Source organism: Filobasidium floriforme, assembly GCF_021052385.1.
Source record: "Filobasidium floriforme strain CBS 6241 chromosome Unknown HD553scaffold_1, whole genome shotgun sequence".
Classification (NCBI taxonomy): Eukaryota; Fungi; Basidiomycota; class Tremellomycetes; order Filobasidiales; family Filobasidiaceae; genus Filobasidium; species Filobasidium floriforme.
The window spans coordinates 814,579-831,741 of NW_025763622.1; the positions used below are offsets into that span (position 1 = coordinate 814,579).

At 53.3% G+C, this 17,163-nt stretch overlaps 3 protein-coding genes across 3 annotated transcripts; 2 read left to right on the forward strand and 1 right to left on the reverse strand.

The window, feature by feature from the left end:
- Positions 1 to 3,808: 3,808 nt before the first annotated feature.
- HD553DRAFT_302594 (uncharacterized protein) lies at positions 3,809 to 4,542 on the forward strand. Its single transcript, XM_046178768.1, has one exon. The coding sequence runs from the start codon at positions 4,241 to 4,243 to the stop codon at positions 4,454 to 4,456; it is 216 nt and encodes a 71-aa protein (XP_046040146.1). The 5' UTR covers positions 3,809 to 4,240; the 3' UTR covers positions 4,457 to 4,542.
- Positions 4,543 to 6,466: 1,924 nt separating this feature from the next.
- Positions 6,467 to 8,964, reverse strand: HD553DRAFT_346994 (uncharacterized protein). Its single transcript, XM_046183263.1, has 5 exons — positions 7,618 to 8,964; positions 7,283 to 7,542; positions 7,076 to 7,208; positions 6,794 to 7,014; positions 6,467 to 6,737 (listed from the first exon to the last, which is right to left on the reverse strand). Exons 1-5 carry the CDS (start codon positions 8,935 to 8,937, stop codon positions 6,560 to 6,562), a joined length of 2,112 nt encoding a protein of 703 aa, XP_046040147.1. The 5' UTR covers positions 8,938 to 8,964; the 3' UTR covers positions 6,467 to 6,559.
- A 986-nt stretch (positions 8,965 to 9,950) lies between these two features.
- Positions 9,951 to 16,899, forward strand: HD553DRAFT_346995 (uncharacterized protein; the record flags this gene model as incomplete). Its single annotated transcript, XM_046183264.1, has 12 exons — positions 9,951 to 11,514; positions 11,594 to 12,378; positions 12,452 to 12,620; positions 12,679 to 12,794; positions 12,852 to 12,925; positions 12,986 to 14,207; positions 14,266 to 15,461; positions 15,528 to 15,645; positions 15,702 to 15,854; positions 15,920 to 16,427; positions 16,491 to 16,556; positions 16,613 to 16,899. Coding segments are annotated over 12 exons (6,258 nt in total), but the record flags the coding sequence as incomplete, so codon positions are not given.
- Between the last annotated feature and the right edge of the window lie 264 nt (positions 16,900 to 17,163).

Below are 17,163 nucleotides of genomic sequence, written 5' to 3' on the forward strand. Positions count from 1 at the left end.
ACGCAGTAGTGGCCTCTTGCATGTTACACGGTCCGTGTGGCCTGGAATATCCTTCAGCACCTTGCATGAAAGATGGAAAATGTACTAAAAAGTACCCAAAGAGTTTCCGGGACGAGACTCTTATGGCCGAGGACGGATACCCTCATTACCGACGGCGCAACAACGGAAGATCTGTTAAACGGACCATGGCAGGCGGTAGGGAATTTGAACTACGCAACGACACTGTTGTGCCCTATAGCCCTTACCTCAGCAGACGTTTCAACTGTCATATCAACGTCGAGGTAACAACAGGAATCCATTGCGTAAAATACATCTACAAATATGTCTACAAAGGGCATGATCGGATTACCGTCACAATGGGACCCGTAGAGGAACCTCAGCCAAGGGATGAAACGAGGGAATATGTTGACAGCCGCTATGTCTCACCACCTGAAGCCATGTGGCGGCTGCTCAGTAATAACATGCATAAGCATTCTCCACCAGTCATGCGATTACAAGTCCACTTGCCGAATCAACAGCAAGTCCTATTTCAGCCTGAAGCGGGAATACCTCAAGTCAGTCTATATGATTTGAATACATTACTAAAGTTGTGAGACTGATTCCATATTGAGTTGTTAGATGCAAGATGGCGCCATGCTATCCGGTACCATGCTGACCAAGTTCTTTGAATACTGCGCTGCCAACCCTGATACCACCGCCAATATTACTTATCCTCTGGCGCCAGAACACTTGGTTTGGGATGTAGGTAAAAAACAATGGAAGGCACGCCAGCGAGATTACTCTATTGGAAGAGTTTACTTTGCTCAACCTCGGGAGGGCGAAAGGTATTACCTTAGGATCCTCTTAAACACAGTGCATAGCCCTAAGTCTTGGGAACATCTCAGAACGTTTGATGGGGTCATTCATCCCACATTCAAAGCCGCTTGCATAGCCAGAGGTCTCTTGGAATCGGACGAAGAGTTCGATATCTGCTTAACGGAAGCAGCAACCTTTCAAACTGGCAGTCAATTGCGCCATCTATTTGCCATGATCGTTCTACACAATTCACCAGCAGAAGTCGGAGCTCTCTTTGAAAGGCATTTCGCAAGTCTTACAGACGACTGTCGCCATCAACTCATCAACCGGTTCCACATTGCAAATCCTAATGATGTGCAGATCAAGGATTTCTGCTTATTGGACTTGCAGAAAGTCTTTTCCCGCCATGACAAAACTTTGGCCGAGTTGGGATTACCCGTTCCTTCACCTGAGGCGGTCTTTGATGAAGCGGGAAGATTGGTTCAGGAGGAATTGAGCTATAACCAAGTTGAAATGCAGGCCGCAACAGATTTCGCCCTTGCCGCATTCAATCTGGATCAGCGTTCTGCTTATGATGCAGTTATGACAGCTGTTGAGGGGGAATCCGGGCTATTCTTCTTACAGGGTCCAGGTGGAACGGGAAAGACATTTGTGGAGAATTCAATGTTAGCGGGTGTCAGGCAGAATCACGGAATAGCCCTGGCAGTCGCTAGCTCAGGTATTGCAGCGCTACTACTTCGAGGTGGACGGACGGCTCATTCTCGCTTCAAGATTCCTCTTGAATGTGGAAGCGACACGGTGCTATCAATCAGCAAACAGGGTGAACTAGCAGAACTGTTTAAACAAGCTTCGCTGATAATCTGGGATGAAGCGCCTATGCAGCATCGCTATACAGCCGAAGCTGTCTCTCGATCATTACAGGATTTGCGGGATGATCCAAGGCCTTTTGGCGGTGTTACAACCGTCTTTGGAGGCGACTGGGCTCAGACTCTGCCCATCATACCTAATGCTACCGAAGGGGAAATTGTTGGTGCTACACTACCCTCAAGCACGCTTTGGAACGCTGTTAGTGTCCTCCGATTGGAGACTAACATGAGATTACAATCACAAGGACTATTACCGGAGGAGCGGGTCATGATGACTCAATATGCAGATTGGCTCAAGCAGCTTGGACGAGGGCAACTAAATACCGAAGAGGGACATGTCGAGTTGCCACAGTACATAAGGACTTTGAGCCCAACTCAAGGTCTTCCAGCGCTAATCAGCAACATATTCCCTCAAGTGGCTCAAATTGGAGGTCAAAGCCTTGACCAGCAGTCAGATTACTTTGGCGGGCGGGCCATCTTAGCAGCACGGAATGACTCAGTTGATGCTGCCAACCAAGCAGTATTGGATCTGCTGCCAGGCAACGAACATAGTTTGAGGAGTGCTGACTGTGTAATAACGGATGGAGAGGAATTGGCCGACGGATTAGGATTCCCACCGGAGTATTTGAACTCCCTTACAATTCCAGGCCTGCCGTTGCATGATCTTCGGTTGAAGGTCGGCGCGCCTATCATTCTTTTGAGGAACCTTGATGCTGCGGCAGGCCTTTGCAATGGGACTCGCTTGCTACTCTTGCAAGTTGGACGAAGGTGTCTTCAAGCCAGGATCTTAATGGGTGATCATCGTGGAAAGACAGTATTAATCCCTCGGATAGCCTTGGACACCGTGACCAAGACCTTACCTGTCCCGTTCCGGAGATTACAGTTTCCAGTCAGGTTGGCATTTGCTTTGACAATTAACAAAGTAAGTTACATCGAGTGCATTGAAGACGTAAAGTTGAGAGCTGATTGAATTGATGTGGATTATAGGCGCAAGGCCAGTCTCTTGATAATGTAGGGATTGACCTTTCATCACCGGTCTTTGGACACGGTCAACTATATGTTGCATTTTCAAGAGCAACTCATCCTGGAAGATTAACGGTACTGCTGGAGGATTCTAGATATGGATTGGAACGGAAGGTTAAGAACGTAGTATATAGTCGGATGGTTGAGTTGTATTAGTCTTAGTAGTTTGTGGTCTCTTTTATGTTTCTGTTTGTGTGTTTTGTTCTCGATCATTGTATTTGTACTTATGCAATTGTTCTTATAACGATTGCCTTTTTATCCATTTTTGCCCAGGGCCGGCTCTAGAATTGAATAATGGACTTAGTGAAAATTGGCATAACTGACGCGACTTATGAAAACGCTAATAACACAAAACACGGAAACACCTGACGCCCATCTCATGGGTGAAAGAAACTAGTAATACTATATATTCCCGCCTCTCTGAACCTAGCTCTGTGGTTCAAGTTGCCGCCAGAGGATGACCCCCTAGCCCTATCATGGGAACACGATCCGTTTGCTCAGCATGGACCGGCCTGAATCGCCTCCATTAACAGAGACTGATCTTAGCCACTACTTTTTCCAACAACAATACCCGACGCATCTGAGTCGCTCGAAATCACCGCATTCCTTCGTCTCAGCTTTTGCCTCCCATGCGACGGGCGATTCGTCCGTCCAGGCCGGCACGCAGCCACTACACTTGCCTAGTTTTCTACCACATGATACGACTTTGAATACCGTCGTCGATCAGGGTCCGATGCCATCCTTCTTCGAGCCGATCTCAGATGCATTCACGGGAGGACCCGAGACAGAAGCTTTCGCGCCTGCCTACTATCGTCCATCAACAGTGATCAGCTCAGATCTATACGAAGGTCTCGAAGTGAGCCAGTCTGAAGGAATGGTTCCTGCTGCAGTCCCTCGTGTACTGCCGAGCAATGATCTACACCACGTTTATGGTCCAAATGTTCAATTGGGAGGTTTGCATAGTGGTCAGCCTCCGATCATGCTGGACCCATTCCATGGAATTGAGCATGGCATCGAAACAGGACCGATGTTCGACAACCTATCGGTAATGCGAAATCAAGAGAGCGCAGTCCAGTTCTGTCCACCTGGACCTACCTTTGATCCACATTCTTCAGCAGGTTTACCTTACTGGGATGATATCACCCACCCCGCCCCAATGCTCCTGGATGCCCAACAGGAGTGGCCCTCAAGGATGTTGGAAACGCACCCCGCTATGAGTCAGCAGAACTCTTTCGCATCGATCCCACAAGAATCGAACGTTCCGTCCGCCTTCTTGACATCCCTTTCCGATCCTTGGTGGGCTCTATCGGCCGCTGACTTGATCGGAAAGGGTGATCTTCAGGTCATTCTGGAAGACGCGAATCCTGAGAACCGGCCGTATTACCCCTACAAGAGATGGATCCGTATCACAAGCCGCACAAGACAGCAAACGGTGGAAGTCACATTTGACAAGTTCCGGCAGCACATGCACGTTATCAATCTTGCCAAGCTCAAGGACTCTCTCCAGAAGATCGCTCCATACCTCCCGAGAATGGCGCAAATTCTGCCCCGTGATAATGAGCTTCCAAAGCAGATCAAGAAGTTTGATGACCAGCTCAGCAGTGCTGAGTTCAGTAATTTCCTTAGCGCCGCTTACCTTCGGGACCTACGAAAGTGTTTCGATGCCATGCACCAATCGTTCCGTGATCACGAGGAGGAGAAGGACAGACCCGATACATTGCATAAAGGGTGGACAATCATCAGGGATCACAAGGACACGATGTTGCGGTTAGGCCAGTATCTTTTGGTTATCGATATGGCGTTTGAGCTCCAGGCAAAGTGGAATGTCCATGAAATGATTTTACGGCCTGAAGTCCGGGATTAGCTGTCAACATCACGGTTTTATCCCTAAGACATGTAAAGTAGAGAAACTGTATAAAGGCTGAAAATTCATGTCACAACAATGCGAGATCCAGCGCTAGGTGCTTCCTTACGACGTCAATCCAAGCAGGACGCGTTGCGCGCCTGTAAACTTTCGCAATATCACTTATATCCTCGATGGCGCAATGCTCTGGGTCAAGGTGCATCAGCATGTAGTCACATGACGCACATAATGCGCCATTTCCCCATCCGTCATAGTTGACAAAGGACGACGAGATGACGAAAGAGATACTATCTGATAGGTCTTGCAATTGGGGGCGAAGGGGAAGTGGGGAGATTGAACGATATATTCCGCCTACAACTGCTCCGAGCTAGATAAATCACATATCGCCACGATCAACCAGTCTGTTCTCATATACACCTCCCAACCTTCAGGAGCATTACTTAGTCAGCGTCACGTCACATGGTATCGTCCAGAAGGAAGAGATCCGCATCAAACTCTTGGGATGCGTCTGATCACTACTCACCCAGCTTCAAGGGCTCGCTTTCAGGGCATGCGCATGCCTATTCCATGTCTGATCAGCAGAGCTTAAGCAGTGGAGGATTCAACAACGCCTTGACTCCCGATCGATGGGGCCAAGGTACCTCCGGGGTATCTGTTGAATGGTATGGTACAACTGAAGACTCCTCTACCATGAGCAGTCACATTTCCACAGGCTTTGACCACTCCAATCGCTGGCGATCCCTCCAGAGTAGCGTCTACGGCAAATCAGGGATGTTTCCTGGCGTGTCGCCGGTGATGTCGAATCCGAGCTCCAGCACACAGCTCGACAGTAGCCTGATGCACGGCTCGGCATACCCCTGCTCGTCCGGCCAGATCTTGAATCCAGGTGTTGGCGCTGATGTCATGTCGCAGGAATCGGGACACAACATGGCAAGGATGTCAGATCGGGGTCCGTACCAGCAGGGGCTGCGTTCGTCGCTAACACAGGTATGACGACAACGGTCGATCAGGTTTCAGGTCCCGGTCTTTGTAACGGGCAGCCATCGATGGCCCCGGTTCCGATACCAGCGTTAGGTGCTGCGCAGTGGTGGCCATGCGTGCCCGAGGTCCCCTCGCACTCGATGTCATTGAGTCAGCCATTCTTATGCAATGAGTGGTCGTCTTCCGACTGGGAGCGGCGTTCAACTCCTGCGCTCGCCGCCAGGGTTCCTACCAGCATGCTGACGACAGCGTCGACATCGTCCTTAACGACCCAGCCACCATCGAGCCGATCGTCGAGAGCTCGAACTAAATCCAAGCCGAAAATGGATCTCAATGTCAACCTGGACAACGTAACGGTCATGTCAGACGCGCGTGTCCGCCAAAATCATGGGATAGTCTTCTGGGTCCGCATATCAAGCCGGGAGAGACAACCTCCTGTCGAAGTCCGATTGGATGGGGCCATCCGGATCTCGGACAAAACATCGAAGCTCAACGGCTTGAAGGAATTCGTCACAGCTTGTAGACCGTACCTTTTCAGGTTATCAAACATATTGGAGAGCGGCGATGAGCTGCCAAAGCTAATCGCCGACTTCCACGATCGTCTGACCAATGACCCTGGTTTGGGCCAGTTTCTGAGCTTTGGATATCTGACATTCTTGGCTAAAAAATTTGAGCCTTTCTCCCGCACTCTGACAGAATACGCTGAGCAAGGCAAGCTGGAAGCAAAGTGGGCAGTGGTGGACCTTCACAAACAGTGGATGGACTGTTTGAGATCGCGTCTGCATGCCATCGATCTTGCATACGATCTGAAGAAGAAATGGGGATGTCAGCACCTGTCATTGCTGCCCGACGCCTGGTCAGCTGCGAAGTCTAAGATGATTCGCAGTTGATACCTCGCCGCTGCCTGTTGCAGTAATTTGTATAGAAAAATCAACAGAAAAAGAAAAGCGTATTCCTATACTTTGTTACGCGTCATGTCAATCACTAAAACGTACAGATAATGCATACCAAGGGAACCCATGAAGTTGCCTCAAGCGTCTACCTCCAGTACCTTCAGGATCTCGGGCATCTTCTTCTGCAGATCCAGATGACCGTCCACGACATTTGAAATGTCGACATCTTCCACACCAGCCTGCTCGACCCGACGAAGACCCGCTACGTGCACCCCGTTTGAAAGTGTGACCGCGCGCGAGACCACCTCGTGCAACCTGAAACAATTTCAGTTGAGCATGTTGTTTGCAGGCCGAGAGCCGACTTTACTCACCTAACGACGGATGCCAAGACAAAATCCTTCTCGCACCAAGCGTTCACGAACCGCCTGGCCACGACTCGGCGACACTTGGCCCACTCTGCGTCAGTCGGAGCGGAGGGCAACGAGATGAGGAAGGCAGATTCGACAATCTCGGGCCGGGCGGCGCCATTCGATCGAGAGCTCAGGTAGAGCAAAGCGTGGAACACCGTCAAAGCTCCCAGACTCTGGCCGATCTATCATGAAGGCAAAGAGATCAGCAAGGGAAGTTATCGTACTTCTCGACACGGCGCTTACCAGGACTACGGGACGTTGCCCCTGAACCCGCTTTTCCAAGACTTCCCCAAGCAGACGTCCTGCTTTGATCGCCTTGTCCTGACTCTGAATCCACACGTTATCCGTGTACATCGAAGCCATGCTATAGACCGACCTACAATCACCGATCGAAGAAAAATTGTCAGTCATCTGGAAGGCTGGTGCGGGATGTCGGTTTCTCTCGCTCACATAGGCAGGGCCACAGCAGCGAAGTAAGCGTTTAAAGCAGTCCGCTTGATGACCTGTTTCTTCAGGTATCCCTTGAGTTTCCCCGTGACGAAACTGTTGATGGCCTTGCCGGTCGCAAGCATATGCCGAGTCTCGTATTTGAGAACGTAAATGTCCCGGCCGTCTGAGAAGAAGGGCGAGTTGGGTACGATTTGCGATTGCCAGGCTGTGAGCGCTTCGGTGGGGGATTTGATGAGGAGACCGGGTACGACGATGGTAGCCTGAATCCTCTCTCGTTGTCAGCACGAAGATCCCCATACTCTCTTCCTCTTTGTGTGGCTGGTCGTATCACTCACGATCAAGCTAGGCGCCCGGCCTTCCAATAATCTCGCATCGTCTTCCGCCCTCTTCTCCCTCTCTGCCGGATCGTCCAAACTGATCCTCGAAGTCCTGTCCTCGATGTCCCTGGTGCTTTCGATAGAAGTCCGAGCAGGGGTCGAACCTGTCCGAGCAGGCGATCCGACAAGAGCGTTCGAAACGTCAGGCTGCTTGCTCATCCGGAAAGCGTCTGGCAATGCCGCGTATTTCTTCTTGATCGACTCGATGAGCGTCTCTTCATCGACATCCTCCTCCGGCTCGGGTTCCGTCTCGCGTGATGCTGAGTCTCCCTCAGCCGGGTTCGGTGAGACGGGAGCGACCTCATCGATCTGCTTCGACCCGAACTTGACGTCGACAAATTCAAACTCGTCCACTCCCCTCCATCTCTCCCTAACTCGCTTCCCTGTCAGACCTCCAGCGGTCACCCCAAAGATACTACCCAATACCACGGGCGCAGTTGCGGTCGTTAAAAGCCCAAAGGTCATGAACCCTGGTATCAGAGCCGCGATCGCGGGTGCGGCTAGTCCACCGGTGATCCCGAGGGCAACTCCTCCGACAACAACTCCTGCACCGGTAGCCAACCATCTCCCTGTCTTGCCACCCCATCCTTCAGCTTGTCTTTCCCGGGACCGAGCGACTTCTTCCTGGTTCTGACGTTCAGAGACTTGCTGCAGCGTCTTGAAGAGCGACCTGGATAGTTTCTGTTCAACTGGAGCCAAATGGGAAGGGATAGGTATGGATAAGAGGTCGAGGGTGGTGTGTATCAATTGTCTTGCCGAGGGGGTATAAGATAAAGTAGGAACGGCCTGTTTCTCTCCCTGCCTCTCATTCCCCGTAAAGCTCGAGGCTGATGTCTCTACCTTGGCGACCTTTTCCGAGTCTGTCGGCGGCGTAAAGATCGAAGCGATCACCAAAGTCTCGATCACACTCGTGTAATCGGTCTCCCTCTCCTTATCGGGCATGTCCTTGAAATAATCCTTGGCCGCCGCATGGACCTGTTCTGCGCCCACGACGCCAGGCAGACCCGCTTGGTCCATCTTGATCATCTTGATGACCGACTTTGCCCATTCTTTTCCCACGCGGATCCACCATTCTCGAGTGATAGGAGGTAAATGAGGGAGGATCGGATTACTGGTGGAAGCCGAAGTACAGGCGAGACCGACCAGCAGACGGAGCTCGGGCGACAAGGTCGGGGGTGTAGGGAGGTTGTCGAGCGGGTTGGAAGTGGTTGGGTCCGAGGTGGATTTGGACGCGACCGTGGGGATGTGGCTGGCCACCGAAGATAGTAAGGAGGACATGGTGCTATCGTGTCCTGAACGCTGGTCCTACCTGTGCGAATTGCAGCTTTGACACGATCTGGGTCACTTCAAACCTGCTCGAGGTCGACGATGACATGAGAAAGCACAAGGTCCCCGAAGAGATGACGTCACACAAAGTAAACAACTCATATCAAATCACGTGATTTTGTTCACCGCTGATTCGCTCGTTGCGTTACGGCAGTCAGGCATAGCTACGGGATTGGGGCAGCCAATTCAGGCAATGGAAGGTTCTCCTACTTTCTGGGCCGCGTTGAGTCTTCTGTTTGCAGCCATCGATACCTAGATGCTAGTATCAACGAGGTTGCAAGTTCTCACGACCCCCTCCGTATCGCCGGACCACGGTCAAAACGCTTTCTCACCTGGATCCAGCGCACTGGCTCCTCATTCTTCGGGGACCGCATGGCACCTCACCTGACACAATCGACTCCCCCCTATTCGAGCTGTTCGGAGCGAGATGTCCAACGTGAAAAGCGTGGGAACTCCTGATCGTCGCCGTCCCGAAGCCAAAAAGAAAGCTTCGATGATCCGCGTCGGTAAAATGGAAGCTTTACCCTCCTCCTTCTCGCGCTCTCCCTGCCAAATGCCAGGTTTCTCCTTCCGCGTTTCAGCCAGGGTTTCGACGCGCGAATCGATCAATCATTCTCGACGATTACTATTCCTTCTCCATGCTCTGCCTTCGTTGATGATCCCATCAATCCCATCAATCCCTCTTCGGTTTCTTCCCCATCAGATGTAAACAAATCTCAGCGACATCGTTGACGTCGCGTGTCGCGTCAACGGCCAACGTGAAAGTATGAGAAGGGGCGAGAGGGTGAGAGATTTCGAGGTCGATCGCTTCCACAATCAACCCTCGACAACAAGTCACCACATCGCCATATCGGCCATTCTCTTCGACAAAGTCCCACGCCAACAACCATCGACACTCACACTCGAACTAGCTCCTTCTTGATGACCACAACTATGCCAACTTGACCGTATCCTCGCCTATCAGCATGTCCGACACGTCGTCGACAGGAGCCCACCAACGGCCTCTCCAGCCGCTCTCCCCCGTCCCACGTCGTTGGTCGCAGATCCCACCGAGTGGTACTAGTAACGACAATACGGGTTCTCCAGGATTACGTGGCCACGCCGAAGGGACGTCACCAGGAGGTTCCCCCTTTGGTGTCCGGACGCAGGCGGTGATCGATGATGTGGAGAAGATGTTATCCCGTCTGTCTGACGCCGCTGAAGCAGCCGAAGAACAGACAAACAATCAAGCACGGTCTCTGGGAGAAGAAGGGACAGTCAGTAGGGATTCGTTCTACACCGCCCCGTCTGAACCGGACGACACGAACGCGAGCACGAGTGATGCGACGGCCACCCTGCAGCCTCCTCGTCCGCGGTTCCTCTCTACTCGTCGGTCTGCCGAAGCTTTACGACCTCGCTCAGACGGTCTGGGAGCAGGAACGGGTGTCCCCAAACTAGACCCAGCCAGGATGAGCCTCTTCTCCCCACCCCGTACGGCATTCGGCAGTGGGAGCGGGCTGTTGAGAAAGGCGGAATCGAATACAAACCTCTCGGACCGGTTCAACTTTCGAAGAGCTGGGGAAGGGTCTGCCTTTGGGATTCCTGCAACTGGGACGGACACGCCGACCAGGTCGAGATTGATCGGGAGTAGGGATTCACCATTACGACGCTCCTTCAGACCGGAAGAACGGGGAGGGGAGGTCGGGACGCCAGTAGGGGAAAAGATCGTCAGGCCACGTTCTACACCGCCTAGAGAAGAATCTGGGGGAAAGAGTGACCCGACACGAGAGACGAGTCCTTCGAAGGACATGTTCGGACCTAGAATAAGGCCGACTCTTCCTCCTCGAAGACCAACGGAGGAGTCTATCTCCTCTCCCGTGACGTCTAGACCGACTTCCACCTTTTCGCTCCCCGTGACCCGTCCTTTGAACACGCCACGTATGCCTCCTCCTCTCCCACCGCGAACTCGGAGCGCAGCATCGGTCTCCAACTCTTCAGTGCACGATGACGCGGAATCCATCTCCGGTACGAGTATGGACTATACCCCCAGCGAAGCGGGAAGGAAATTGGAAAAGGCCTTTAGATCGATAGGATCTACCCGATCTGGAGATTCGACCTCCATAGGGAGTCTGTTGGATACGACGGAGAGCGAGAGAAATTCGCACTCGAATTCAAACTCGAACGGGTTCGGAGGCGGTGCTGGGTCCGTTTCGGCAAGGAACGTACCGCTTCCATCTTCCCCTGCCGGGTCGAGGCTCGCCCCGTCGACCAGGGCAGACCCGGAAGAAGAGGAAGCAGAAGAGGAGGAAGTGGAGGATCTGGTCCGGACCCCGAGAGCGTTGAACTTGACCCCTCGAGAACCGGTCACTCCGACTCTGAACAACCCGTACCCTAAGCCGGCGAGGAGCTGGGTGAGAGATCCATATGTCGCCCGGCATCTCGAAAACATGGGGATCGAAGGGCCGAGGAGGGAACTGTTGACTCCTGTGGAAGAGAGAACCGAGAGGACGAAGAGTTGGAGTAGCAGTGGGGTCAGCGTGGAACCTCTAGGTAAGCGATACATTCAGCGCGGTGCAACAGGCGAAGTGAGATATCGAGTCACTAACACGCACCTCGCTCGGAATGATAGGTAAACCGTTACCTCTGGTACCGCCCATCGAAGGTCTACCGCCATCGGCATTCTACAACCCTGCTCCTTCCATCGAGCCGCGAACCCCAGCGAAAGCTTCGAACCTGATCAAGTTTTTCGAAAGCGCTGGCGGAAGCCCTTCTGCTCCTGGCCCGAGCACTGGTCTGGGCCATGTTCGAGGAGCCAGCGTTCCGGAGGTTCAACAACAAGATGAATTGCTGCAAAGCCGACCGGTAGTCCCGGCTTATCCTGGTAGTGGATCTCTCCCCCCTCGGCCTGTACCTGAAACTACACTCGCTGCCGAACTCCCAGTCGCGGTCACTGCGCTTCCCGAACCGGGCGTGTTGTCAAACTTGCGCAAGGGGTCTTCATCGCCCTTGAGAAGTGTAAGGAACGTTGTCGCGGCCTGGAGAGGAAGGGTCTTGCCGCATTCTCGATCAGGTCCTACGGATCACCTTCAGTCTGGAGGCGTGCCCCCCACTCCCAATCCCGAACTGATCGCAGGCCAAACCGACGATGACGACAGGATCATACGAGACAAACACATGTTCGACGATGCGTTCGTTACGATCAGGAGAAAGAGCACCCGGCGTCGACAAGCTGGGACGGATTCGCCCGCCCCTCCTTATGAAGGTCCGCGGAGTCCGATAGCTTACCAAGCCCCGACGTCTTCGCGGGATATCGGGATCGAGAAACCTCTTCCGCTGATACGAGATATAGCCGACGAGGCGCCAAGAAAGCCGCGAGGACAGGTGGTCAGCACCTATACCGAAATGACATCCGAAGTGAGCCAGTACCGAGCGGAGTGCTGTTTACACAACGGCAGCTGAATGGCTTTGTTTCCTCGCACCATCGTAGCCTCGTCGGATCGGCGAGTTGTGGTATCTAAACGTCCACGGAGGCGAACCTTATACCTGGATCAAGTGCGATGCCGAACTGTTCGAGGACCGCCTGGTCTTGAGCTGGATCCCTGAAATCTCGCGCGGAAGTCGAGGGGTGGTGACCCTCGATCTCACTCATTGTCAGGGTATGTATGCGTCTGTGTATGCTATTACCAACAGAGCTGACTCGAATACTGCCAACAGAGGTTCGATCGGTACCGAGCCCAAATCATCACAGCGCCCGGGACGATATCGGAAGTATCGCCGCCCGGAATCATCCCGACCCAACCCTAGCAGGAACTCTTTACCCGTTTCAGATGGTAAGACAAATTTCGCGCGACACAACGCGACCGAGGCGCTGACCGTGCCGAATACAGATCTACGAAGATGGACTGGAGAGGCTAGGTAGTAGCAGTGCTAGAGACCGCGTTCGATGGGTATCGGCTATATGGTGAGATACTTCGATAACGAGACGAATGGGATCGGCTACTGACTCGTCTTGAGGCCTCAGGGATGTACTTGAGCACGGACCAGACCGGTCAAACGCGTTAGAGAATGGATCTGCTTTGGGCTCTTCGGATGCAGGGTCGAGAACGACACGACTAGAAGAACCTGCCGATGCACGAGAGGCTCAGCACAACGGTTACCGCAACTCTCGAGCGATGGACGACGGGCACATTCACGACTCTGAAGGAAACATGATGGCTCTTACGCGTGGCACCAGCAAGCGATTGACAGGACGTTCGGGATCGATGCTACGAAGGATCGCTTCCGAGGCGGATCTGGAGATCGGTTTGGATTCGATGCACCACGCCTGGCAGGGGGACGTCTCGCCCCATCTACCTCCCGCTGCAAGGCAGTCGCCTTCCTTTCTCACAGCGAGGGGCATGTCGCAAGGTGTTCCGCCGCTATCTCCTTCGACCACTTTGCTCACTGAGACAGACATTGGACCGTCCGCCTCCATGTCCGGTCAAACGCCAGACTTCTTTAGTGCCAGGTCGGATGTCTTCGGATCAGCCTTTTCGCAACAGACTCTCGGACGTCGAGGAGCCCGAAGAGTGCCACCGTCTCGTGAGGCTAGTCAATTCGAAACACCTGTGGAATTCAGCACACGCGGAAGCTATGTCACCCCCGCTTCAACGGCCACTGGTATTGACAGTCAGGCGACCATCCGTCCTACGAACCATCGGCGTGCGAGTGACCGATCGGACACGATGTCTGCAGTGTCTGCTGTGACATATCAAACCGGCTTCCTCGACATGTTAGAAGAAGAATCAGTCCTGGACGACTTTCAGACAGCTTCCCAGGGCGAAAGAAGAAGAGGTCCTCTAGGACCGCGACAATCCTTGCGCATCGCTCCTCCTCGCCAGAATACTCGAACCACGAATTACTTTACAGCGACTCAGGGCACAGAGGCGTCGTATATCTCGGCTACCAGCGGACAACCATCTTCTCCGGTATCTTCTGGCTCACATGCTGCGTCTGCTGTCGATCGTGTCTCTGCCACTTCACTTACTTCCAGTAGGACTACAGTGCAAAGCGTTCACGATTCGTCCGTACCTTCCTCGGTCTATGTGCCTCCTGTTAGCCAACCGCCTTCGAGAACATCGAAAAGCTCGTCAGCTAGTCGAAGCACCCTGACTAGCTCTTCCGTTACAAGTAGTAGCCGAACCTCTTCGTCAATAAGCCAGACCACAACTTCGTCAACTCGAACAGTGAGGGCAGATTTGAAGGTGGGCGCAATAATCAGCTACCGTGTACATAGACGTGCTGACTGGTTGATCATATCAGCCGCCCGTTGATGACGGGGAACCACAAGCCAACGATCCTACCGAGGGTATCAGGAATCAGCTGAGCCGTATCGAAGAGCAAGTAGCAGGAATCGGGTCCTATCTCGCCGTGAAGCCTCGGACCCATAGCAAAAAGGCGACAAGCGCGATACGTACTGCAACAACGGCGGAGTCCCCACCTTCCCCTTCACTATCGTCCTCATCGAGCTCCTCTTCCAGAAGCAGCAGCAGCAGTAGTGCTCCCACCACTCCGACCGAAACCTCCTCTGGGCTGAACAGAAACATCATCGAGATTAGGGACGGGGTGGACGAGGTTCTAGATCGGAGTGACGCGATCCTCGATGAGCAGCAGAAATTGCGAGAGCTACTGGAGGAGCAGATTCCTTGGCAAAAAGATCAGATGACAGGTCGAGTACCTACTCTGCACCGTATTGAGGACCTATTACTTCGCTTGCTGGTCAGATCAGGCGATTCCGAGATCCTGGACGAAGCTGGATACCAGAAAGATCGAGTATCCGCGTACAGTCCGCATCGGAGCGCTAGCGCACATTCCCGTTTCAGCACAGACGAGACGAATACCTCTGTCTTTTCCAATGAAGACGGGCTGCGTGCTCCGCCTCCACCAGGCAGTCTCGCTACTAATTTCCGCCCTTCCCATGCTGGCGATCGAGCCAGTCAAGTCTCGAGCTCGCTGCTCGTTACCACACCGAGGATCGACGGAGAATTGGACGAGATGTGGGAATTGCAGAATCTACCGGATGGATCTCCCCCTCCCGCTCGGGATCGTCAGCGTGCTGCGCCTCCTGATCTCTCTTTCTTGCGACGACCACAAGGAGAAGCCCAGCCTGCGTACGACGATGAAGAGGACGATTACGAAGCTGACGCCCAGCAGGATGAGATGTCCCAAGCAGAAAGCCCCCAGATTCGCCCGGTACCAGCGCCGAGACCTATTGCAATCCCCGATCGTCAAGCTTACGATCTGCCCAGAACCCCTGAAAGCAGTACACCAACACCTCCTCGACCGAGAACGCATCGCCCAGGACCGGCGCCAGAACCTCTGAACATTCCATCTCCGGTATTACCCGGTCGACCGTCGAACATGGCGCCCAGCTCCTTCAGACCTCCCCCAACGATGCAACTGCCGATGCCCCGGCCTTCGAGATTGGCAGGTACTCGAGAACCCATGACGACCACTTAGTAAGTGCGACTCCGGGCGTTTAGCATTGTGCCGATCCTGACAATTTCTTTTTGGATACCTGGCAGTTTCCGGCGAGGCTTCCCACCGCCAATGTTTCCTCCTGGCGTAGTAGGACCTCATATGGGACCGTATCGTGGAGGGGTACCTCCTGGCCTGCCTGGATTCGGCGGGCCCTTTGGGCCGGTGAGCTATCTAAACTTTACATTTCTTGATTCCGATACTAATAGGTGTCACTGTAGAACGTATTTCCCCGCCCTGGTTACCCTCCTCCTGGAGCAGCCGGGGGAGGGTACGGCTTGCCTCGGAGGCCTCTCTTCCCGTCTCGTCCACCCCGGGGAGATCTCACTCCGCTCAGCCGATCTTCTCGTACTGTTTCCTATACGGATTATAGCGTAGGTATTATCGGTACTGTCGAATATTTGGAGATATTGATCGACTTTGTTCGGCTGTGATTTAGGACGAGAGCTCCGATGGCACTCTTGAAGAGGTCAAGGACGCTGTTGAGCATCTTGATCAGACTCAACATCATGCCATTGACAAAGCGCAAGCCTTGGCGGAAGCTCAAGGCCAACAAACCAACGAGATCGGCCGATATCTTCACGAGCTAGGCGAAGTCATGGACTCGAATAGGAAAGACCATTACGACGAGCTCTTGACATTGCACGAGGACATCGGCAAGATTCGCGATCAGATCGCACGAGGAGGACTGAACGCGCAGACCGAGGTCAAAATCATCCCTCCGCCAGAAGAAGCCGCACCTGTGCCTCCTCCCAAGACCGCACCCGTGAACGTCAAGGTTCATCAGGTTCCCGAAATCTTGACGCCTGCCCAGCCAACTACTCCAACCCCTGTTCAACCTCCTGCTCAAACTTCGGTCTCGGTGAATGTGCCGATCCAAGCGCCTCCCGCTGCCATCATGAGTGTGCACGAGCACTCTGAAAACGGGAGTCCGGTGCCTCGATCCCGTAAGCACAGAACGTTTAACCTATAAACAGTCAAAAGAGCTCATTCGTTTCAAGCTTTTCCAGCAATTCCTCTCGTTGTCGACAAGGACGCCGAACAGGACGCAATGCTGCGAGATTTACAGAGGAAAGGTGAGGCCCACGAACGATAAGCTTGAGTCTCGGTTACCTAACATCACCGCCTATAGTCGCCCTGTTGTTACAGAACATGGCCGGAGACGACCGCGGAAAGGTTACCGAAGTTGAGATCACTCACCAGCCCAGCGATGTTCAACCTGGCGACAAAGAGACCATCAAGATAACCGAGGTTCAGCAGGGTCCCGGTCCTCTGCCACCGAAATCCGATCACGACGAGAACATCCGCATCACGGAGATTCATACGGGACCGGCGCCATCTTCAGCGGTACCGGTAGTTGAATCTCTCCCGACGATCGTACCATCGCAGCCATTGTCTGTTCCTGCAGCAGCTCCGTCGGTTCGTTTTGCACCTGAACACGTTAAAGAAACGGTGACCGAGGCAAGTCGGAACTCTCATTCAGTGTTTTACGTTGCTGACTTTAAAGATTGATTTGGCAGCAGGTCATTCGTGGTCCAGGTTCGACGCCTGTAGTGGAAAAGGAGACCATTCGGGAATACGACAGAACTTCCAGCGATGTAGCAGCTGGCCGCGCTCCCCAGCACGAAACTATCATCGAAAAGGAGACTGTCACCGGCCTCGGCCATGACCACCCTGATACCT